The sequence below is a fragment of the Aptenodytes forsteri genome, unplaced genomic scaffold (assembly GCF_000699145.1).
Source record: "Aptenodytes forsteri isolate BGI_AS27 unplaced genomic scaffold, ASM69914v1 Scaffold349, whole genome shotgun sequence".
NCBI classification, from domain to species: Eukaryota; Metazoa; Chordata; class Aves; order Sphenisciformes; family Spheniscidae; genus Aptenodytes; species Aptenodytes forsteri.
This window is the reverse complement of record NW_008794452.1, coordinates 3052744-3077821: the sequence shown is the minus strand read 5'-3', so window position 1 is coordinate 3077821 and position 25078 is coordinate 3052744. Positions and strand designations below refer to the sequence as shown.

Genomic DNA, 25078 nt, shown 5'->3' with positions numbered 1-25078 from the left:
GATGAGGCGCTTAGGGACATGGTTTAGTGGGCATGGTGGTGTTGGGTTGACGGTTGGACTCGATGATCTTAGAGGTCTTTTCCAACCTTATGATTCTATGTTTCTTGAATTTTGTGTCCAGACTATTCGTATTGTTAAATGCATTATGCCAGCTGTGGTCTCAACAACAAGCACTAGTGTAAGGTTTACACTATTTTCTTCTGTATGCATACTTTAGAACGAGTTTTGTATGAGGTTTGCCCTTTTGCCAAGAGTACAACATTTTGATCAACTACAAATCCTCACCCACAGAACTGCTGATAGCCGGTTGTGTCTCAGTTCTGTGTGCGTATTGGTGATTTTTCTTTGGTGTAAAACCTTTTACATGTCTCAGCTGAAATACATCCTGTTATTTTTTCAGATCAGTTCTCAAGTTTCTCAAGATCGCGTTGAATCATAAACCAGGACTCTTACATGTCAAACCAGGTCTCTTACACTGCAAATGTGTGATGTGTACTCTTGGTTCTGTCATCCATGCCATTAGTGAAAATACTGAATAATGCCAGATTCAGGGCAGGTCCCTACAGAATTTCGCCTGATAGATCCCTCCAGTTTGGCATGCGTTCTTGATAAGTATTCTGTGAGTATCACATCCACCCAATGGCAATTATATCTAGATCATATTTCCCTAGATTCTTTATGAGGATGACATGAGAACCAGTGACAAAACCCTAGTGAAGCCCAGATTCATGACGTGTTTCTTCTTCATCTATAGGCCTGTTACCCTGGGACAAAGGGAAATTAGATTTAATATGACCCAATCACCTCATCTAAGTCAACCTTTTTAGCGAAGGCTGATTAAACAGTTTGTTCTTTTGTTATTCTCTTCCGATAGCTTTACCTGTTTATCCAATTATATTGTATCTAAAAATATACAGGAACTGACATGGCAGCCCAAATGAGGCACTCTCTGAACTTGTTCAAAGGATGCTGGACTTCAACAGGCGTGCTACAGTTCTTAAAATTGGAAGAAGGCAACTGGTGACAGCAGATACTAAACTTGACAAAAGAAATTCAGCTTCTCCCAACTGTCAGTATCAGACACCCACACAGTTCATCTTTAGGGAACATCCTGTGTATTCACTTTGCCATGAATTGCTGAATATCCACCATTCCCTCTTTCGCCTCTTTATCCAAACTTGAACAATTATTCACTCAGTAGAAAAAGTAGGACATTTTGTAAAAGGTGGTGGACACATTTTACTCATTTTAACAGAATCACTCTTAACTGTGCCGCATTCAAGAAAAGTACTTCAATATTGGCATTCAAACCACATCTGTATAATAGTCTTTACAAGTGCCTGTCTTATGCTGACCTTCATGATAAAATAGGCTCAGCTGATGTGCACATAGTATATGACAGTGATCTACAAAGTTTGTTCAAGAAAAAAACAATTAAACATCACAATTGGAACTGTTTTAAAACAGTCTGATTGAAATATATTCCTGTCCTTTGGGTGATTTGGAGAGATCTTGTTCACTTCTGCCAAATGTTCAGCTGACTGCAGCAGGGGAACAAGAACATAGGTGAGATGGCTTCTTTCCCCTGCTGAGTCTGTGGTGGAATGAAGAGCTTAGCTCTCAACTAAGGCAAAGCAGGGACATGAATTGGGTCTTTTTGAATCTATGCCATTATCTTAAAACTACAGTATGTGAAGAGCATGTTATTTTGTATTCTTGTTTGTAAAGGCTCTGAAAAGTTTTTCATGTGCTCCATCGGGAGAGTGGGGTTTGTTTTCTTTGTAACCTACAAAATTGTAGAAAAAGAGAGTTTTTCTCTCTTTCTTCTCTATACTTACGTGACACACTGCAGCCTACAAAGCAGGAAGTTTTAAATAATTTTCAAAGGGAGATTCTTCCCTTTGAAAAGGATATCTGGCTCACCTCTGTCTCAGACGGAAGGAGTTTTCGATAACACAAATAATTGCTTGAATGCATTGTGCTTCTCGTGGCTTTTCTTTCCTTCCTTCCTTCCTCCCTGTAAGCGGTAAGAATTTTGGTGGTGTGGATCTGGCCAGTCATTTGTTTTAGGGGATCAGGAAAGAAAAAAATGCGTGTCGGTCTAGGACTTGCAGAGAATAATCATAGGTTTACATGAAAGTCAATTCCTTAGAGTGTAGCCAGGGACAAAGGTGGGCAAAAGGCCAGTTCTTTGGGCTGGGATCTCATTGACGATGAATACACCAGTGAGAGAGTCAAAATCTTCACCAAGTAGTTACTCCCTATATGTCCTCTATTTTTACCATTATGTGGACAATTTGTTCTGACCTTAAAGTTTTAGTATCTGTGATAGCGAATTGACTGAAACTTGGAAGGGGCTGAAATGAAAAGAAACGTCAATCTTACCTAGTAAGTCAAGTTGCAAATGGGAAAATGCAAATAACCCCAGTGTTGGAGACTCCCAGCTACCAGGGATAAATAGCCTTCTGAATAGTTAATTCAAGGAAATTAAAGAAAAAAATACATACTGTTTTTTGTAATAGAAGAAAGAAAAATATAAAAAATATAACTTTTTCTCTCACCTGGTCTTAACTGTTATCTGCTACTGCAATAAAAAGCATTTTGTCTTAAAAGTAATGAAAAAATTATTTTCTCCTGGTGGACAAAATAAACGTGCACTCATCTAATAGCAGTCATTCAGTTTAGATCTTTATTTCACATTTACCATTATGTTGTCTATTTTGATACAAAATCATATCTGTGCTTGAAAGGCTGTGCATACAATTGTTTTATTTTGTTGCTGTACACGGTTTTAAAGCAGTATGAAGAAAATGAAAGAAAAATCAAGGTCGGAATTGTAGTTTCCTTTGCCCAGTGGATAATATGTCTCATTCCACCTGAAACTCATTATTGTTGGCACATAGCAGGATACTGTATGTCACAGTTCCTTCACTAAAATGCCTGCATTCTTGAACTCAAAACAGTATTGAAGCTGAGGGCTAGGAAATATCATAAGTGTCCACCAATCAGCAAATATGTATTAGATTATAAAACGAGGTACTTTGATTCTCTAGACTCTGTAGCCCAACTCTTACTTTTGTGGGTTTCATACCTTTCCCAGCAAGCTTATCCTACAACCATGAGGAAAATGTGTCTTGGTCTTCTCTGGATTGTTTTAGTTTTGTTTTTTTTTAAACAAAACAGGAAAAGTATTCCTTAAAATAGTTACACTTTTTAATTCTGTGACTGCAATTATAACATAGTTATACTTTGGGGGACCTGTAATTTCCAGTAATTCATATAAGTGGGAAAATTAACCTTATGACAGAGTAATTCAAGCATAAGTAAAACCTCTGAAATGGCACGGCTTGAAAAACATAGGCATTACATATTAAACTGCTTGCCCGTTATTATAAGTAATGCAGCCACTGCCTTAACTTTCCATTTTATGGATGGCAGATGTTTTATAAACAAGAATAAGTCACAAAATACTTATTCTTTAATTGCAGCATAATTACAGTGTATTAATAGTTGCTGTATGTAACTGTGTGTTTCTGATGGCCTGCAGTGCAAGAGGTGGACCACTTCACAGAGAAGGTGATAGATAAAAACCACTATGGCAGTAGAGCCATCAAGACCAACAGGCCAAAAGGTCTACTCCCTTCCTGTGGCAGAAGGTATTATGAAGGGCCAGGAGTGCTATATGGCCTCATAATATCTTAGCCCGTGTCTGCTACCTGGCCTGTTTCTGACACAGGAAGGATATCTGACCCTTGTCTGGAGCAGACTGATAATCTTGCTCATGAAGAATAATATTAAGTAAAATATTTCTCTCACCATGCTGCATTTTCAGAAGTTGTTTCACTCTTTATATATTAAATACTTCACCAATGCTTAAATGTAGGAAGAATACATGCATTCAGTATAGATTGAATGTTCTGATTCCATAGTATGAACTTGCACAAAACACACCACTTTTCTAGCTATACTAAACCTTTATTTGAAACAGTTTTAGCTGGTGGACTGTTTGCAAACAGTCCAATCTGGAGCCATAGCCAAGTATAGGGCTGTGTCCTACCTGAGCCCAGTTTGGCTGTGGCTTGATTTGAATATCGGATGTTTTCCTATTGGCATTCAAGATACTTTTTGGTAACCTTATTCACATACTGATTTCTGACCTGTTCACCTATTTATTTATCTTCTTCAAAAACAGAGGATGCATATTTGAACAATGAAGTCTTTCTCAGTTCTTAAAATGATATTGTAGAACCTTCTCAGGAGAGAGGGTGAGCATACCTGAAAGTTTTAGGGCAATTAAACCTTTCCCTTTATTCTTTCCTACCTGAAAGAATATTGCATTTTGTAACTTGCATACTTAAAAACACTTAGGCTCCTTCATCCCTAAGAAAAAGGAAAATCTATCAGTTATATTTCATAAAGGTTCCTTGGAAAAATTTAGTCTTCCTTCTCTCATTATGTTAATATTAATAGTTTCATGGACACCACTGTCCCCATTACACTGAGGTAATTTATTTGGCCCAACCCAATGATAGCATGCAGATTTTGAAATTCAGAAGTGCTCAGGCTGGAACAGGTGGCTCAGGCCACAGTGTATTTAAACTGTATATTTAATAATATCGTATTTAAACTGTATATTTAATAATATCCAGTGATTTTGTTTAAAAAAAAGAAAACCACTCTGACATAGACGTTTTGCAAATCAAATTATTTTGTGTTTCAGGCCAAGATGACTCAACTACCAGAGGCTGAAAAGGAAAAGATAGCTGAGCAAGTGGCTGACTTCAAAAAAGTCAAGAGTAAGCTTGATGCAGAGATTGAAATATGGGACGATACCAGCAATGACATCATTGTTTTGGCCAAGAGGATGTGTGTGATTATGATGGAGATGACTGACTTCACAAGGTAATTATGCAAAAAGTGGGTCTTCAATATTTATAAATGTTGGAGGCCATTGTCATATTGGCATGGCAGGAAATACTGAGTTTTTAATGTCAGGTGGCAGCGTCTTTACAAAATTGAGTGGCTGAGCTGTAGTTAGCTTTACCACACTAGCTAGTAGTAATGAAATGTTGGAAGGAAGGTTTGAAGTTTTAAACTATGCTTGTCCTTATTTTATTTTTTTTCCTTGTCCTCTTTTATTCATTTGGTTGGTTGGAGTTTTTGCAGATTTTTAGTGCTTTATTTTTGCTCTTAATGAAAGGGAAAAAGTAACAAAATAATCTTGATTTTAAGCTGTAGCTCTGTCTCATCTGTTGTTCTTCCTACTTGTACCATACCATGCTGTCCAGCATAAAACATACCGTACAGAGCATATGTCTGGCGGTACACTTTCAGACTCATGCATATTTTATATCACATTACTTGCAGTTGCTTTCATCAGAACTGTATCATGCTGCTATATGTAGTTCTAAAGAATGAAGTGTCCTATAGCACATAGCTTTCGAAGCTGGTATTTCTCTCTGCTGCCAGTATATGTTCTATGATACTTGTATACAGGAAACAGTCTTAAGTTCAGGAGCTTTTTCTGCCATGCACTGAATAAATGTTCAGTAAATTTCATCAAATTAATTGTACCAAAGGGAGGTGCTGGTGTTTGGGGTTTTTTCCATCTGGTTACTAATAAAATAGTTGCTGATAGGTAAGTGAAGCCTTAAAACACAACCACTCTTGCAAGACACTTCATGTCTCATAAAATAAGTCCTTTCATGCAAGATACGAAGAAAAATCCAAACCTCTTGGACAACTTCTTCAGGTGTGTGAATTAAACAGAGTTGCATAGAGCTGAACCAGCTAATAAAGCTGGCGTCTGGCTTACACCTGTTCTGGGGAAGACAGTTGTTGCATTTTATCATGCTAGCACTTTCCAAATTCACCTTCATGCGAGAGAGATTTAAAGAAAGACCTGCATGTTGAACTCTGCAATCCTTTTATTCTTTTTAAGAGTATATGATTTGTACTGGGATCTTTAAAAAAGAACATATTGTGCCATAAAGTCAGTCTTTACAATTAAAGTCACCTCTCATAAAAATTCTTTAAATTATTAGCTTTAGATTAATCAAGATTATCAAGGCCAGTTCATAGTCTTTAGTTTTGCATCTGTGGCTCTCAGTTGAACACAGCATAATCTGCAGTTTCGAAGAGCAGCTCTTGTCCAGTGTTGCTGATATCCAAAGAGCCCACGGAGAACTCTGAAATTACTCCAGTAAAATCATAGAATCATAGAACACCAGGTTGGAAGGGACCTCACGGATCATCTGGTCTAAACTTTCTCCACAAAAGCATGGTCTAGACAAGATGGCCCAGCACCCTGTCCAGCTGAATCTTAAAAGTGTCCAATGTTGAGGAATCCACCGCTTCCCTGGGGAGATTATTCTGATGGCTGATTGTTCTCATTGTGAAAAATTTTCCTCTTTTGTCCAATCGGAATCTCCCTAGGAGTAACTTGTACCCATTACCCCATGTCTTTTCCATGTGAATCTTTGTAAAAAGGGAGTCTCCATCTTCTTTGTAGCCACCCTTTAAATACTGGAACATGGTGATAAGGTCTCCCCTAAGCCTTCTTTTCTCAAGGCTGAACAAACCCAGTTCTCTCAGCCTTTCTTTATATGGCAGGCTTCCCAGTCCTTTGATCATCTTCTCTGGATGCTCTCCAGCCTGTCCACATCTTTTTTGCATACCAGACACAGTATTCCAGGTGTGGCCTGACAAGCACTGAGTAGAGTGGGATAATGTCTTTATCTCTGCTGGCAATGCCCTTGTTGATGCAGCCCAGCATCCTGTTGGCTTTCTTTGCCGCAGCAGCACACTGTTCACTCATATTGAGCTTGTTGCCCACCCACCGCATAGACCACTTGCCTAGACTGTAACACATCAGTTTCTCTCTAGGAGGAGGCTGTGGGAAACCATATCGAAAGCCTTGGAGAAATCCAGGTAGACAATGTCCACTGCTCGTCCCACATCAACCAAGTAGGTTCTTTGTTGTAGAAGGCTATCAGGTTTGTCAAGCACGATTTGCCCTCGGTGAATCCGTGCTGGCTTTTCCCAATCACACGCTTCATTTGACTTGTGATGGCCCCCAGGAGGATTCATTCCATAACTTTCCCAAGGACTGAAGTAAGACTGATGGGCCTTTAATTTCCTGGATCCTCCTTTAAGCTCTTCTTGTAGATGGGGGTGACATTAGCCTTCTTCCAGTCTCCTGGGACGTCCCCCATCTCCATGAACTTCTCAAAGATTATGGAGAGCGGCCTCGCAACGACATCAGCCAGCTCTCTTAACACCCTCGGGTGGATAATGTCAGGGCCCATCGATCTGTAGGGGTCAAGCTCCTGTAATAGTTCACATACCAACTCTTCCTTCACTGACGGTGGGTCTGTGTTTGCATCGACCTGGATTTTTGTTCCCAAGGCCTGGGGCCCAACAGTGCTGGAAAAGACAGAGCTGAAGAAAGTGTTGAGAACCTCTGCCTTTTCAGCATTGTTGGTGATTAATCCACCTCTCCTGTTTCACAGTGGGCCAATATTTTCCTTCTAATGACTTACTTGAAGGTAAAATTAAAATCTATTGGGAAGAGAGAGCGGAAATCCTAGTCTTTACTTCAGAGTATGGTAGGGAGCCACATTATTGGAAGATGGATTTTGATTATTCTCTTTGAAATTTTAGGAAATGTATTAATCTTTTTTCTTCATAGATATTTAGACTGTAATTTGAGATATGCAAGTATACCTCTGTATTATGTGTTTGATGCTTAAGTTGTAATTTCTTGGGGGTAGGACTATCCTACCAAGTCTTTTGTTCAGTTTCTAGGACTGTTAGTAACAGAAACCAAGGTCACCCTATAATACTGTATATACAATAATAGTCTTACAAAATACTTTGTATCTTGCATAACTTTACCTCACATCTTTAGAAAGCTGGTTTTGAGTAAGTCCATCAGTAATATGTTTTCAAGTTTTGTTTCTTCTTTAATGATGCCAGACAAAGTCTTGTAAACTGAAGGTTTGTGTCTTTCTAAACCATAGGTGAACTCTTGTGCATCTTCCCCTTCCTCTTAATTGTTGCTGTATCAAAGGTGGCAGTTAAGTGCTGAGGAACACAGCTGTCTTTCTCACTTCCTTCTCCATGAAAATCTGGGGATGAATAGTGCAGAGGCCACAGCAAGTACCAGCTCACCTTAGTGTCTGATCTCTCCAGTCTGTAATTCCAAGTTCTTGGACATGGAAGAAATAAAAGATTCTGACATTTTGTATTTGTTACATCAGAAGCTACTCAGGCAAATGGTAAATTTCTGTATTTCTGAATCACTTGTTACCTAAGCTGATTTCTGTTTTCCTTCAAATGTATTATCTTGCATTCATTTTTATTTAATCTCAATGAGTGCTTTCCAAAGCTTTAGTTTTTCAAGGTCATCTTGGCATCTTAGTGTGTTTGCATGTGTGTATTATCCTGAACATCTATGCAACAGTTAAAACCAAGTTAATGTTGGTATCAAAGGAACTCATTATTCAGACAGAAGGTAATGGGAATGGTGATGGCATAAAGTATCAATGTGTATGCCCCAGATCATTTAACAAAAATGCTTCAGGATGACTTCAGTGAAGGCCACTGATAATCAGTGATTGCTCAGTGGAAGTTAGGAGTGGTATAAAGAGTAACCATCTGAAGTAAGTAGCTTATTATGGCTTAGCTTCCTTATTTGATTATAGAGGCAGATGCCTCTGCTTTTTTTTGAGTCTTGGCAGAAGGGATCTGCAGAACCTCATTCGAATGAACATCCATGAGCATGTCCTGCAGATAGACGCTAGGCCAGGCTACTGTAATTTTATGTAACACGTATTTTTCCAGCTTTCTTTAAACTTTGTGTGTGCTACATGACATAAGCTTACTAAAACTTGATGATGAACCTTGCTGCGGTGAGCCATCCTATAAATCATTGTCATAGAAAACTTACACTTGACAGATGGAAAAGTAATTGAGCAAGAGCAGAAATGTATTATTGGAAGTTTGTAGCAGTTGGCAGCAGCTGCTAATCGGTGGTATGAACATGATAATCAGGCCTGTTTATGCAAAACCTGGTTATATTGAGTACTGGCATCTATTAAAAATTCTGTAAAAATACCATCATATTTGCAGTGGTAAGCTTTGGCCCTGACAGGCAGAGGTGGAGACAGTGGATAACAGGCATTTGCTCTGCTGAAAGTGCGGTCCCTTATTTCTGTTTGGACTCCACCAGACTTGTTGGGGGATAACATGAAGTTCCTGCCAATTTTATTCTGTCCACTAAAGGTTGTTGCTGCTAGAAATGAAAGAGTTTGGTAGAGGTTTCTTTCCTGAATTTTACTTTGCTGAAAATGAACTGGATTGTAGTTTTAGTTTCTTTAGGGGAGTTAGAGTGAATAAGGCAAAAAGAACAGGGAGTGTGAAATTGTCCCTATATTGTCATGGCTTCAACAGCAAAGGCATTCAGCGAAGCTGAGAAACAAACGAGGTATCAGTGAGTCTGCTGATGTTTTCTATCTGTCTTCAGCCTGTAGCTGCAGCTGCATTTCTGTCTTTCTCATGAAATACCATCTTGGCTTGGCTCTGCTAGCTTTCCCAGTGGTTGACCAGAAACCTGTACTTCTCTCTCTGGCCTTATGCAGAAATGAGCAAAGCCTGGGAGATGGTTCCCTTGTGCCTGTCACTTGTCATCCTCCTCTGAATATGCAGGAGAGGTGCTTTGTCACTTGTCTGTTCAAAGGGGCTAGGTGTTCTCAGAGCATCTTATGGGGTCAGGATCTATCCAAAGTGCATATCTGTATCTCCTTTGAATGCCTGCTGTGCAGAACTGTACAGAATAGGGTTTCTTTAGTTTTCTGATACCTTAGGGATTCACTCAAGATAGCAGGACATTTGGTTTCTTTGGCTAGAGGGGGTTTAAACTTACTTTTCATCTTCCAGAGTATTAGGCTATAAATTATCGTGAATTGTGGGAGATACTTTAACACCATCCCATGGATACTTCCCTGTGCAGAAGAAGAGTTTGCTTGGCTAGTGTTTAGGGATTCCAGTTGCTGTTCCAAAAGCTGTATATGTATTTGTCTGTTAAATATTCATTGGATAGTTTGGGGACAGGAAGATGAATATTAGGTTCCTCCTTTCCACAAAGCCATTATTTCTGTAGTCCTCATACATGGTGTACCCTGTAGCCTAGCAATTATGACATTTCTTAGTGAGATGTAGCAATAGACATGGGTTTATATTTCTGTGCACTGAAGTGAGACTTGGCCCAAATTCTGCCACTGTGGTGAGTGTTGATCGGTAACGTTATGGAGAAGGAAAAGCAGGATCTCAGTTCTTGGTTCAGCTTTTGAAAGGTTTCTGTTTCCTGGGCGAGGACGAGATATAAGGATTCCTTTGTCCATAGTTTTTCCTATTGGCCATCTTAGATGACTTCATGATGAGCATTTTGTTTTGCGTAGATCCCATTTTGAATTATTTAACTCTCATTTACAGGCTGTCCCACTGTCTAACAGTGCAGTGTATGTGATGTGATGATTGCTGAAGGTGTATTTAAGTAAGTGCTGTGATGTTCACTTAGTTGCACCTAAGTCCCTTTGTAGTCTTAGGTGTCTGACGTCTGAAATGCCATAGCTGTACAAGGACCATTACTGACTTGAAAACTCAGTCCAAAGCTTATGCCTACTGGTTTCAAAACAGAAGTAGTTTGTTCTGGTTTTGAGCTTCCACTTCTCCAGCAGCGACAGATCTGTCCTGCTGTGTGCGAATATACTAATTTAAAGGAATAGCTTCTGTCTCGGCAATGAATGAGTTTTCTTCCTTTAAATTGAGCTTTTAAGTGAATATAATTCCTGGAAAGAATCTATATAAACGTAGAGCAGTCAATCAATTTAGCTTGCTGCTTAGACTTCAGTATATGTGACATTGTTTCATTGTGTTGATGGGTGGTATCTAAATGAAAGATTAGAACAGAACTGGCATCTGAACAGGCAGACTTCTAGGGGAGTAAGAGGAGGCTAGTTTGGATTTGGAACATAGGATCTATCTGGGAAGCAGATACTGTGTACTGTATTTTAGTTTTAAATCTTGGCCTGTGAACCAGTTGGTTCACCCCAAACAAAAGAGAACTTACAAAGATTTGACATTAAAGAAAACACAGTTTCATGGAACAAGGAACTCTGAAGCACTTACAAACAACTACATTAGGGTACAACCAGCATATATGACTCAGAGTTGGAAGGGTGAAAGAATAAGGATTTTGGTATGTATAAACATACATGTGCGCTTATATAATATGAATTTTTTTTTTTCTTCCTTGTGTCCTGTCACATTACCTTTTCCCGGTGCAAAAGCATGAATATTCACTGATGGAAAATGTCTAAGTTTAAAAGAAGTTAGAGCTTTTAATTTTATGGGAAAAATGTATTTAATCACATGGGTCAGTCACATGTCAATGTTCTGTCCTTTTGCTGTATCTTCTGTAGAGGTAAATAGCAAGAAATTGCCTCATCTGCTATAATAGTTTTAATATTACTCTGGTGAAAATATTCTAATATCTCTGTTGATTGGCTAAAAATATACAAGAAAAGTCCTGAGCTTGTGGGGGAAGGTTTCCTAAACTTTATGTGTAAATGGAACAGGATTTTTTTTTCCATTGCCACAGCAGATTTATAATTAAGAGGGTATTTACCAATAAACACACACAAATCCCCTTTTGCTCATATAAAGGAATGTGTATCTAATTCAAACAGTGCTTAGGATCAGACCACTGCAATTTTTAATTCATGTTGAGAAAGTAGCAAGAAAGGGTCAATGATTTAAGCAGAAAGGGAAGTCTCTCATGAACTTGTTGAGAGTAGTTTTAGTGGACAGCCTTACTGTTTGAGTCTTGCTCACCAAGGGAAGTTCCTTCATAATAACAGAGAACTGCAGGATGTCTTCACTGCAAGTTTTTCACAGCACTTTGCTGACAGGAAAGATATTATTACCAGGCCCTCAGATGAGATTCGGACATACAAGGCAGAGCTTGCTGCCATGTTTGAGGTGATTTTAAAGATATGCCAGGGAGAGACCAGCTCTGATAACTGACTCCTGCTAGGCTGTTTCATGTAGCATGCAGTCTGTGGATTCAGGATTCACAGTGCCTGGTTGAAGCCTCTATGACAATCCCTTTCAGTTTTCTGTGGTATAAACAGTAAATAATCACTGGGCTTTTACCCCTACCTGTTTTGTAGGTTTGTTGAGATTCCAAATAGGGCCATATGAACACTTTATTTTTAAAAAAAAGTGCAGCTCTTGGCAAACTGTTCAGAAAATGTCTCATATTTGCTCTTGATACTTGACATTTGTTTCTAAAATGGCATCAATATCAGCATTAATGTTAGAAAAATAGTAAAAATAGCAAAACAAATTGACGTGACTTGGAAAAATAAATCTAGCAAAGTCACCCCCAAAAGCTGTCCCCCTTTATCATTATAGTAAGCCTAAATATAATTCTGCTTATACCTCTGGTACTTCCAAGGACTGCAGCTTAGCCTAAAATTTTCTCTCTGTAGTACTCTTTGTTAAGACCAAGTGCAGCTGCCCAATCTAGCAAGTCTCCTCACCTGATAACAGCCACAGTCTTCAGCCTTAGTTCATCTGCTCTCCCTGGTCTTCTAGTCTTTGCTTGGGAAAGCAAGAGGGGGGATCTAAAAAGAAGATGGGAAGTCAAGATGGCAGTTCTGTAGTTATTGGGATTTGAAGAGACCATGTGACAAAAAGATGATGATGGAAGAGGAGAGAAGAGGGATTCTATTCCTATTCACATTTATCCATGAAACTCCTCACCATAACCCACTATTTGACTTACCTTTCCTGGTGTCCCTTTCCACTTCAGAGTTATCCATGATCCTGCTAGTTTCCCTTCAGCAGCCAGATGTTTCTGAAATACTATGGAGCTTTTCCATTGCACCCTAAAATCCACTGACTTCCTTGCCTCTTTCTGGCCCCTCCTAGCCCTCAGATTTCTATCAGTTCCATCCAGCTCCTCTCACCCATCTGGAAATCACTCACATGTCCCAGCTCTCCTACTCAGTCTTCTCCGTGGTCACCAACCCAGTCTGTCACTGCCACAAAAGATAATGGTACCTTTATTACTAAAAACCCTGAACTGAGTGCCATTACGCCTACAGTTCAACTTCAGATACATATAAAAAATTCCCCTTTCCCTCCCGTCATTGCTCATATCAGAGAATTAATAGGTCAGCATTATTTCATTCAGCAGTCTGGGATGCTTTTGAGAGTCGATAGCTACTCAACATTTGCATCATAAGATGCATATGAGAACAAACAACTTTCACTTCAAAATTAAGTATTTCATCAAAAGTCACCCGAAGATTGAAGGTTGTAAAAGTTTTGTCAACAGTGATGTCCAGCTGAGTCATCAGAAAGGACAGTTAGTTTGGACAAAATTACTTTGGGCAAAGTAGGTGAACCCTCCTTAGGGTTGTATCATAAGAGCAACTTCTACTAGAGTTAATTATATAAAGATGTTCTTTAAGATAAATTTAAAGCAAGTACAATTTAATTGTGCGTGCGTATTTGTATGTGGTTTTATCATACATGCTTTGATAAACAGAACCACCAGGATTTACTTGTTACAACATAGTAGATTAAGCAGATAAATTTTACTGTTAAAATGAGCAGCAGAATTGCATTAACTAGAGTAGTGTAAATGTTATTTAAGATTTCAGTACTTGCAGGATACTGACTGTCCTGCCAGAACTACATGTAGTAGCCTCAGGCAGTAGTTACCCTCAAGTAGAAACATGGTCTCTCAAATTTGTGATGAATTGTTGAGATGTATCAAGTTAAATCGAATCATATAACACAGAATCAGCTGATATTGCTCATTCTTTCTGAATGTCACAAAGCTTCTAAAATGTATACAAATTCAACTTTCACAAATAAGTGAGGATTTTAAAGGCAAAAATCCTGTATCTGTCCTCCTGCCCATCTCAAAAGATTTTGACCGAGTCTGAATTTCATGCATGATACTACCATGTCTTTATTCATGATAATTATATAGAATATGATACTCATGTGGATGCTCTTTTACCACTTTTATAGTAAAAATAGTTTCAGCTGATTCCTAAAGACATATACCAGCAAATAGTTAATCAGAAATGGCAATCACTACTCTGGTGGCCTCAATATAATTCTAAAAGATAAGTACTAAATATTCATCCTCTGATAGTAAAATTTCTAAAAATAATAAAGACGTCCAAATATATTCATTATTTTATACAACCATATATTTCAAAGTGATAATCACCTTGTGGAATGAAGTCTTAGAACAAAAAGAGAAATGTTTTAAGCAAAAAACCCCCAAACAAATTAAAGTTTGACTATTACTCAGGGTATTACTCAAAGTATTTAAATATCCAATTTGTCTGCAAGTTGAGTGGATTTTTTTTCCTGTAGTATGCATAATTAACATCAATACTACTATTATTAAACAAACATGGTGCTTCATGGATGCATAGTCTGTTTTAGATATTTTTGTTAGGAATTACAAAGTCAGAATTTACTTTTAGACTTTGACACAAACAGGTTCTAAGTGGATAAACAGTATGCAGCTAAAGAGGAGGTTAGGTGAGAAGAGTAACAAATACCATGTTAAGATGCTTGCTGTTTTGCAGATTAACAAAGCACGTTAAATACTTGTAAACCAATACAGTGAACAGCTAATGACCAAAATAATGAGCATAACATTGCTTTCTTTCCTTTGCAACATTACTGTGACAAAATACAGCTAAACCATATATAACTACCTTCAGTGTACAATTTTTTGCTGTTGCTCACAACTGGACTAGAGATACTAAAGGGAATGAATAAACTAAAGCTCCATGTCAGCATCAAAGTAGGAAGAGGGTAGGTATATATGCACGCCCATATGCATTGGCTTTGTTTTGAATCTGCATTTTTGCAGCCTCCTGTTTCTTTTGCGTCATCTCTGTTGTTCCTTGTACTGGTTTTGGCTGGGACAGAGTTAATTTTCTTCCTAGTAGCTGGTATAGTGCTGTGTTTTGGATTTAGCATGAGAATAATGTTGATAACACGCTGATGTTTTAGTTGTTGCTAAGCAGTGTTTATACTAAGTGAAGGACTTTTCAGCTTCCCATACTCTGCCAGTGTGGAGGTGCACAAGAAGCTGGCAGGGAGTATAGCCAGGACAGCCGACCCAAATTGGCCAAAGGGATATTCCATACCATATGATGTCATGTTCAGTATATAAGCTGGGGGAAGTTGGTCGGGGTGGGGAGGTCAGTGATCACTGCTCAGGGACTGACTGGTCAGCAGGCGGTGAGTGGTTGCATCACCTCTTGGTTTTTGTTTTTGGTCCCATGCCTCCAGGTCTCGTTCCTCTCTTGTTGTTTTACTTTCCATTACAATTCATTATTGTTGTTATATTTATTTTATTATTTCAAGCATTAAACTGTTCTTATCTCAACGCATGGGTTTTCTTACTTTTGCTCTTCTGATTCTCTCCCCCATCCCATGGGATGTGTGGTGCTTCATTGCTGACTGGAGTTAAACCATGCCATTCCTTTAACCGCAACCTTTTTACACACTTCTATTCTCACCTCTGCTGCATCAAACAAACCACCTGCCTTCACTGTCAAAACCCTTAAGCACACCTCTCTTCTTTCATTACTGCTTGTCTCCAGTCAGCTCGTAGCATTCATAATACCACCCTATTCCTTTAACACCTACAAGATTTCTTTTTTAAAGAGGTCCTTTCAGTGCTGTACTGTGGAAGCTCGTTATTCTCTTTTACATCACAGAAACACTCCAGGTTGAGAAATGGACACTGGCAGGCATGTTAGTTTGCCAGGGTCACTTGCTATCCAGCAGTCCAGTCTCATCTCATTGCTTGTCAGTTTGTTCCTACCAACTCATAGAAAAAATGAGGTCAGAAGGGACCTTTGAAGGTCATCTAGTCCAGCTTCTTCAAAACAGACTAATTTTTACATTAGATGAATTTGCTCAGGGGCTTGTTCAGTAAAGCTTTGAAAATTCCTAAGATTAGAGATTCCAGCATGTCCAACCTCTCTCTCTGCACAACCTGTAAGTATTTTACCACCCACAGTGAAGAATTTTTTCATCTTCATCTAACAGGAATTTTTTACCTGCAGTTTGAGTCCTATGCACCTTATTTTTTTTACTGTGCATCTTTGAGGAAAAGTCAGTGTCCTGTATATCCTTCCCTTCAGGTAGTGGAAGAATGCAGATTAAACCCCTCCTTTGCCGCCTTTTCTTGAGGCTGAAGCTTTGTTCCCTCAGCCTATGCTCCAGCCCCAAATCTCTGTACTCTCTTCAGTTTGTCAGTGTCTCTCTGGCACTGAGGGCCCAGTATTAGACAGAGCACTCAAGATGCAGCCTTGCAAGGGTCATGTACAGGGCCATCACTTCTCTCAGCCTCTTGGCTATGCTTTTAGTAATGCAGCCCATGATGTGGTTTGCCTTCACTGTGCAAGGGCACACTGCTAACTCATGTTAGGTTGTTTTGTGCAAAGTTATTACCTAACCAGTTAGTTCTGCCTCTGCACCGATACATGGAGTTGTTCCATTCCAGGTACAGAAACATGTTTTATTTTGTTGAACTTCAGAAAGTTTGTCAGCTCATTCTTCCAGCTTGCTGAGGTCCTTCTGAATGGCAGCCCAACCATTCAAGTATCAACCACTACCTCCAGTTGGTATCATCTGCAGACTTCTGAGGGTGTGTTCTGTCCCATCATCCAAGTCATTGATGAAGGTGTTGAACAGCATCGGCCCTACTGTCAACTACTGAGAACCACAGCTTCTAACAATTCATCAGTTAACTTTGAACCACTGACCATTATGCTGCGAGATCGGCAATCCAGCCAGCTTTTCACCCACTTTGTAGTCTACCTATCTAGCCATGTCTCTTCAGTTTGTCTGCAAAGATACTGTAGGGGACTCAAAAGCTTTGTTAAGGTGATCAACATCCACAGAACTAGCCATTTCATCACAGAAGGCAATTGGTTTGTCAGACACACAATTTGTCTCTTGCCCTTCCTAGTCATATTCCTGTCCTCAAAATGCCTTCCATTAGGACTTGCTCCATAATTTTCCCCAGGACTGAGGTGAGGCCTTAGCCTGTAGGTCTTACTGCTCAGGGACTGACTGGTCAGCAGGCGGTGAGTGGTTGCATCACCTCTTGGTTTTTGTTTTTGGTCCCATGCCTCCAGGTCTCGTTCCTCTCTTGTTGTTTTACTTTCCATTACAATTCATTATTGTTGTTATATTTATTTTATTATTTCAAGCATTAAACTGTTCTTATCTCAACGCATGGGTTTTCTTACTTTTGCTCTTCTGATTCTCTCCCCCATCCCATGGGATGTGTGGTGCTTCATTGCTGACTGGAGTTAAACCATGCCATTCCTTTAACCGCAACCTTTTTACACACTTCTATTCTCACCTCTGCTGCATCAAACAAACCACCTGCCTTCACTGTCAAAACCCTTAAGCACACCTCTCTTCTTTCATTACTGCTTGTCTCCAGTCAGCTCGTAGCATTCATAATACCACCCTATTCCTTTAACACCTACAAGATTTCTTTTTTAAAGAGGTCCTTTCAGTGCTGTACTGTGGAAGCTCGTTATTCTCTTTTACATCACAGAAACACTCCAGGTTGAGAAATGGACACTGGCAGGCATGTTAGTTTGCCAGGGTCACTTGCTATCCAGCAGTCCAGTCTCATCTCATTGCTTGTCAGTTTGTTCCTACCAACTCATAGAAAAAATGAGGTCAGAAGGGACCTTTGAAGGTCATCTAGTCCAGCTTCTTCAAAACAGACTAATTTTTACATTAGATATTTGCTCAGTACTTTTGCTCTTCTGATTCTCTCCCCCATCCCATGGGATGTGTGGTGCTTCATTGCTGACTGGAGTTAAACCATGCCATTCCTTTAACCACAACCTTTTTACACACTTCTATTCTCACCTCTGCTGCATCAAACAAACCACCTGCCTTCACTGTCAAAACCCTTAAGCACACCTCTCTTCTTTCATTACTGCTTGTCTCCAGTCAGCTCGTAGCATTCATAATACCACCCTATTCCTTTAACACCTACAAGATTTCTTTTTTAAAGAGGTCCTTTCAGTGCTGTACTGTGGAAGCTCGTTATTCTCTTTTACATCACAGAAACACTCCAGGTTGAGAAATGGACACTGGCAGGCATGTTAGTTTGCCAGGGTCACTTGCTATCCAGCAGTCCAGTCTCATCTCATTGCTTGTCAGTTTGTTCCTACCAACTCATAGAAAAAATGAGGTCAGAAGGGACCTTTGAAGGTCATCTAGTCCAGCTTCTTCAAAACAGACTAATTTTTACATTAGATGAATTTGCTCAGGGGCTTGTTCAGTAAAGCTTTGAAAATTCCTAAGATTAGAGATTCCAGCATGTCCAACCTCTCTCTCTGCACAACCTGTAAGTATTTTACCACCCACAGTGAAGAATTTTTTCATCTTCATCTAACAGGAATTTTTTACCTGCAGTTTGAGTCCTATGCACCTTATTTTTTTTACTGTGCATCTTTGAGGAAAAGTCAGTGTCCTGTATATCCTTCCCTTCAGGTAGTGGAAGAATGCAGATTAAACCCCTCCTTTGCCGCCTTTTCTTGAGGCTGAAGCTTTGTTCCCTCAGCCTATGCTCCAGCCCCAAATCTCTGTACTCTCTTCAGTTTGTCAGTGTCTCTCTGGCACTGAGGGCCCAGTATTAGACAGAGCACTCAAGATGCAGCCTTGCAAGGGTCATGTACAGGGCCATCACTTCTCTCAGCCTCTTGGCTATGCTTTTAGTAATGCAGCCCATGATGTGGTTTGCCTTCACTGTGCAAGGGCACACTGCTAACTCATGTTAGGTTGTTTTGTGCAAAGTTATTACCTAACCAGTTAGTTCTGCCTCTGCACCGATACATGGAGTTGTTCCATTCCAGGTACAGAAACATGTTTTATTTTGTTGAACTTCAGAAAGTTTGTCAGCTCATTCTTCCAGCTTGCTGAGGTCCTTCTGAATGGCAGCCCAACCATTCAAGTATCAACCACTACCTCCAGTTGGTATCATCTGCAGACTTCTGAGGGTGTGTTCTGTCCCATCATCCAAGTCATTGATGAAGGTGTTGAACAGCATCGGCCCTACTGTCAACTACTGAGAACCACAGCTTCTAACAATTCATCAGTTAACTTTGAACCACTGACCATTATGCTGCGAGATCGGCAATCCAGCCAGCTTTTCACCCACTTTGTAGTCTACCTATCTAGCCATGTCTCTTCAGTTTGTCTGCAAAGATACTGTAGGGGACTCAAAAGCTTTGTTAAGGTGATCAACATCCACAGAACTAGCCATTTCATCACAGAAGGCAATTGGTTTGTCAGACACACAATTTGTCTCTTGCCCTTCCTAGTCATATTCCTGTCCTCAAAATGCCTTCCATTAGGACTTGCTCCATAATTTTCCCCAGGACTGAGGTGAGGCCTTAGCCTGTAGGTCTGCAGATCCTCCTTAACTTTTTGAAGATGAACTTGAATACTAGCTTGGAGCTGTCTGTTGTTTCTTCTTCTATGTTAGCTTGCAAGTTCTTTAGCAGCAGGGGCCTAGCATGTACTCCAGTGGGTCCAGGACAGCGTCAGGACAGGTAGTAATTGTGATATTTGATGAGTAGCTTCTGCTTTTTTGAACATATAATGACACATTATTGTCACTGTTCCTTCCCAGTCTCTCAAGTTAATTGTAAAGTTACAAATGTGTTACTCAAAACAAAGCTTCTGAAATACAGCAAGTACTTAAGTTCCCCCCCCCCCCCCCCCCCGAATTCTATTAACTTTCAAATAATTCAGCTAACATGATATAATTTACCCAGTAACTCTTGGTTATTAAACTGCTGCATAGGTAGTTGCTTATGTCTTCTCTGAATCTTGATCGTCTCTTCAAGGTATTATGCTTCCAGTTCTGGAAAGAAAGAAAAATGCTGATCTGTGCGTTACAATTTCAGAGTAAAGGCTTTGATGGAAAGGATTGGTTTTGTGAAATTAGCTTACCCAAGATTTGCAGGAATTGTTTACTACTGAATCACTGTTGGATCTGTGTGAGCTGATGTTTTCTCCTCGATATGGGGAGAAGGATAGACTTCTAAGTCCCTGAAATTGTTCACTGAGAGAGCAGTCATACTGGGAAAACACAAGCTCTTCAGCAAAAGATCAAGACAGAAGGATGTTCTGTTACTATTTTTCCTTCTCTGTGACATAACTACATTGTTAATATCTTTCTACACTATAAGCACATGTAATTATTTCACTATTTTTCTAATTGCCTCTTTCCTTGGAAGGGTGAAGCATTCACAATTTGGTCTTTTTTTTATTTTTTTTAAAAGACACTTTCTTTGTGCAACTTTCATTTCTTTGGATCAAAACTGAAAGTGAACACGATGCTTTTATTATTGAGCTTAATAGTTAGACTTTTGATAGAAAAGTAGCAAAAAATTATTTTAGCTTGGCATTTGACCTTCCTAATTTCAACTTTTATATTGCCAAAGTTTGCAAACCATTTTTTAATTCTTATTCTTCTGCAAGAAAACCAGGTATTGGTACAAGTAGCAGGGCTCAGAAATGGAGCCTTTTTCATGTAGACGTGAAGTTCTTTTAAAAGCATGTTTTAATTGCTTGGAAATAAACAGTCACTTGCCAGCTGGAATAGAAAATAATTCTTAAATTTCACATATACAGGCAGAAATTCAGATACATTCTCTCACAAAGAGAATTCTATTAGTCATCTTGTTAAAAGTCTATGTAAAACTCCTTAACTTAAAATTCTGGTGATAGTTTGCTTTTGTGATGTTTTTAGTTGACTTACTGCTGGACTGTACAAAGCCATTTCTGAACCATTTCTTTCATGCTGTAGGATGCTTTGTAGTCATGGAAGCTGTGAAGATTAATTCCTCTGATTAGAGCAATTACATGCTCCACATCCTAAAAGAATTTTATAAATTTAAGACCAAGAAAATGTGTTCCATTTTTAACAGTGAGCCTCTTAATTCTACTGTTTCTTTATAAATCCTTTGTTTGTGCTGACATGTTAATTATAGTCCTATACATAAGACAAAACAATATACTAATAGGAATACAAAAATATTTTTAGACCTTGCTGTCTCAATATCTTTTAAGTGTAATTAGCATTTCCTTGAAAACAATGGGTCCTTGAGAAATCAGATAAGTAACAGTTGTTGCTACTTCACTATTTTTCCTCTACTCCTCTGCAAGGTGTCAATGAATTCCTTGTATTTTTACTAATCTTAAAAATACTCTTAACATTTATTTCAGGGTACCTAGTACTTCTTGATACCAGTACTACAACCTTTAGTGTAAAAGTTGAGGCAAAAATAAAGGGATAAAGAGATGTTTGTTGGTTGGGCAAGGAGGTTAACGGGGAACTAATGTCCATGCCTTATGTACATAGCCAAAGACAACCTAATAAAATGGAGACATACTAGAATACAGCAAAATCATGAATAAGGCAAATAAACTGATCTATATACCCATCAGTATAAATCCATCCAGGTCTAGAAGCAAATCAACTACTAAGTCACAGCATACATTACAGCAAATACAACTTGTCGTTAAAATAGAATTGTATCTCTTGTGCCAGAAAGAGCCATCTTTTGGGACTACTATACTCAGAGGACAAAGTGAGTTCAGGACTCTCAAGTATTAGCTCCTACCAACAGAGACATAAGGAGTGTAAAGCAAGAGGGGTTCAGGCAGTAGTTTAACAGCTTCCAGGCCGGTTTTCTTAAGCAGCTGAGAAGCCTGTGGCAGGGCAGTCTCCTTTGGGTGTGACAGACCAAGGGAAAACTGTACCTGTATGAACAGCATTAGGCCCAGCATAAAGCCAGATGCAGCGTCACCTCACAGCAGTTCAGGTTGCGCTCTGTAGACATTCACCGTTTAGTAGGGATGGGCAGAGGTGGTGTCAGCTCCCTAGCAAGGGGAAGCTGAGCACCCCAGAGGTGGTAGCTACCCACTCAGCTCCGGGCTTCTATAGGGTCAGCCAGCACCACCACTCTGACTGGGGCTCCTCAGTTTCCATCCACAGTCATCTTCCTCCTTGTCCTTGAGGCAGCAGGAATGAGATCCTGAGGTTGTGAGGATATAGGCCAGTGTGAGGGAGCAGCAACAGCCAGCTGCTCCCTAAGGGAGGCAAGCCAGGATCCAAGGGTAATCCCAGTGCAGACAGAGCTTGCACTGAGCACAGCTCAGTCCAACAGCATCTGAATGTAGCAAGGAGCACAGGGTGCTGATAACAAGATCCATCAGCAGTCCCAGACAAGGTAGGCAGTGAAGCAGCTGTATGGTCCATCCGGGAGCAAAAGGGGCCAAAGCCAAACTCCAGCATGAGCATAACAGGTCCATCCAGGAGACAAGCTACTAGCAAGGTAGGTCCAAAGTCCATCCAGGGGGTAGGGCTAGAAACAGGGTTGGAGACAGGTATACCTGCAATTCAGGTCAAGGCTGGGGAGGGGTTGTGCAGGCCAGAGCTTAAATGGAGCTCTTGGGCCAATGGGCAGAGGCTGTGGGAGAAGGCCTCAGGTGAGACTGGTCAGGACCATTAAGGTCTATTGGTGCACTCAGGCCCATGGCAGCTGGAGCAGAGGAGAGCTGTTTCTCCTATATCCCTTTTCTTGGTCCATTCTGATGGCTCAGGCCCACCCAAAAGGGGAAGCCAAGAAGACAATGTCCAAACTGGATATGAGGTCATGATCAGTGACATATTACAATTTGTTGTTCTTATGATAATGTTCAGGGAAGAGACAGTTTTTGTAGCATTCTCCAATTGGCACATCATTGAGCCTGCCTTTTGAACTTTAATGGCTTGATGCAAGACTTGTTTTTCTGTTTATTTTGCTCAAACTGTTGTTGGGTAAGAACGCCCAGCAATGTCTTCTAGAGAAATAAAGTAGTCATTAAAAAGGCAAAGCACCTCTCCCAGCTTTTTTCCCCTTTAAAATGTAGGCCTATTTTTATGGAATTTATTTGCTATATTTTGTACACGCTATATATTTTTTGCTATAACACCATATGTTCATGTTCCTCCTGAATTAATTAGCAGAAATAAGAAGCTTAAACCTTTGGAGGGTTTCCAAGAAATAAAGACTGGAAACTTTTGCAGTTACCAGCCCGTTCATTGGAAGTGAAGGCACATCAGTGAATTAATTATGCCCAGAAATTTGACATAAAATATTAGTTACTTTTTTTTCCGTGACTTTAATGCTGATTCAAATGAAAGTTTTGCTTACTTCTACAAGAGATCAGTCACATTCAGAGTATGATGCACACCTGCGTTTCTCTTGACTATTTATTGTCCAAGGCTGAAAAAAATGGATTTATAGCAGTTACTGCACTGTTGACCTGGCTGGTGTTTGTGAAATAGAAGACTGGAGTTTAATTGTCAAGGCAGAGTTTGTGAACTTAATAATACAGCTAGTACCCAATAAGGGTACATAAGAATGAGTAAAAACTGTTAAAAGAAAGAAGGCAAATAGTAATTGCAGATAGTGAAATAGAAAGGAAACAGATCGGTGGGATGTTATATTATAAAGCAAAAGGGAGTGCTTTTGATGCTGTGTAGGCTTTGCAGTGCTGGTCACCACAATTTGCAGATACTCTTCCAAGGCTTGCTCATGATTACCAGGATGAGATGAAGGGGTGTCGTTTTCTGGGCTGCTGCTCTGATCTTAGTGGGGTGGCAAGTGGGCAGTCTGGAGAAAGGGGAATGAGGAAGGCTTGTAGTCAGGGACTTCTCTGCCATCTTCTTCCCTCTTCTTTACCCTTAGAAGCAACGCTATCCAACTTTGTATTTCGAGGCTTCTCTATCAGAATGTAAGACATGAAAAAATTTTGAGTCTGTAAGTCATATTTTCCAAAGCAAAGAAATTTTGTGGTATTGTTGTAAGAATCAGTTACTTGAAGCAAATTACCTTCTTTTACATTGACATGTACAGTAAGTCATAAGCATTGGAGAAAAATTAGGCTTTGACCCTTCATGTTCTGGACCTATCCCATATCCTTTAACGTGTAGATGAGGTGAAGGCACAGCACACCCTAAAAAGCAGGTTTTATGGGGGTACCCAGCCATATCCAAATCAGCTAGTGGCTCTCCAAATTGCGTGCCTGGCTTTGGTCATTTGGTATATCAGAAGTACATTATAGGATGGGGAGAGGAAGTATGGTTAGAATTTTCTTTTCAGTATATGACTTCAGTCTTTCCTAAAGGATTATTTTACTATTATTTTCCCCTCTTCCCTAAACTGTGTTACAGACCAGTTGTTTGACAGCACCGTAGCACTTGCTATAGTCACCCTCCTCTGCGCAGATGAAGCCATGGTTATTTCCGAGAGATAAGACCTTCATGAAATCAATTCACCTGTACTGTTTCTCCTCCCCCTGCTCACCCTACCAAATGTCTGACTTTCTTCTGTCTGAGTGATCAATCCACAGGAAATAATTTCTGTTGAACCTTTGGTTTCTTTATGGCCAAGAGTCAAGCTAGGATGGAGTTGCCATCTAATAAAATATAATTGTTCCCAGAAGCTGCAGGGCTACAAGCAGCCTTACTGTATTTTCTATATGATTCATTTTATTTAGCATCCTTTTAGTTTAGTTTCCTTTTTTGAATATGCGTACTTCTGAGAAAAACTATTCACAAATGCTCACCTTGGGAGGATGGTGAACAACAGAAAGAGTGCTGAATTGCTGTGTTTTCTGCTAAAAATATGACTGGAGTCTGTTCCAACCTTTTTTAATTAAACCAGGACCTTTCAGGGTTCACACAGCCTACCAGTGGTTTTCACACTTTTTTATTCAACATTATACAGCATTTTTTAACACATATTTTTTATTCAGTGCCTTTGGTGGCTGCTGTTTTGGTACCCTTGGGGATTAAAACTCTGTCTTTCTCCTTAAAATGGAACTGGTAGTGGCATTCAGCTTCTCTTAGTATGCCTCAGATCTGATGTAGTAC

At 39.7% G+C, this 25078-nt stretch overlaps 1 protein-coding gene across 2 annotated transcripts in view; it reads left to right on the top strand.

Moving 5' to 3' along the window:
* The window catches only part of CTNNA3 (catenin alpha 3), a 596807-nt gene that overhangs the window by 519315 nt on the left and 52414 nt on the right, over window positions 1-25078 (top strand). For both annotated transcript variants that reach the window (XM_009290520.1, XM_019474931.1), the window contains one exon: window positions 4721-4902. In XM_009290520.1, coding sequence (XP_009288795.1) covers window positions 4721-4902 — 182 coding nt within the window. The remainder of the gene's footprint in view (window positions 1-4720; window positions 4903-25078) is intronic.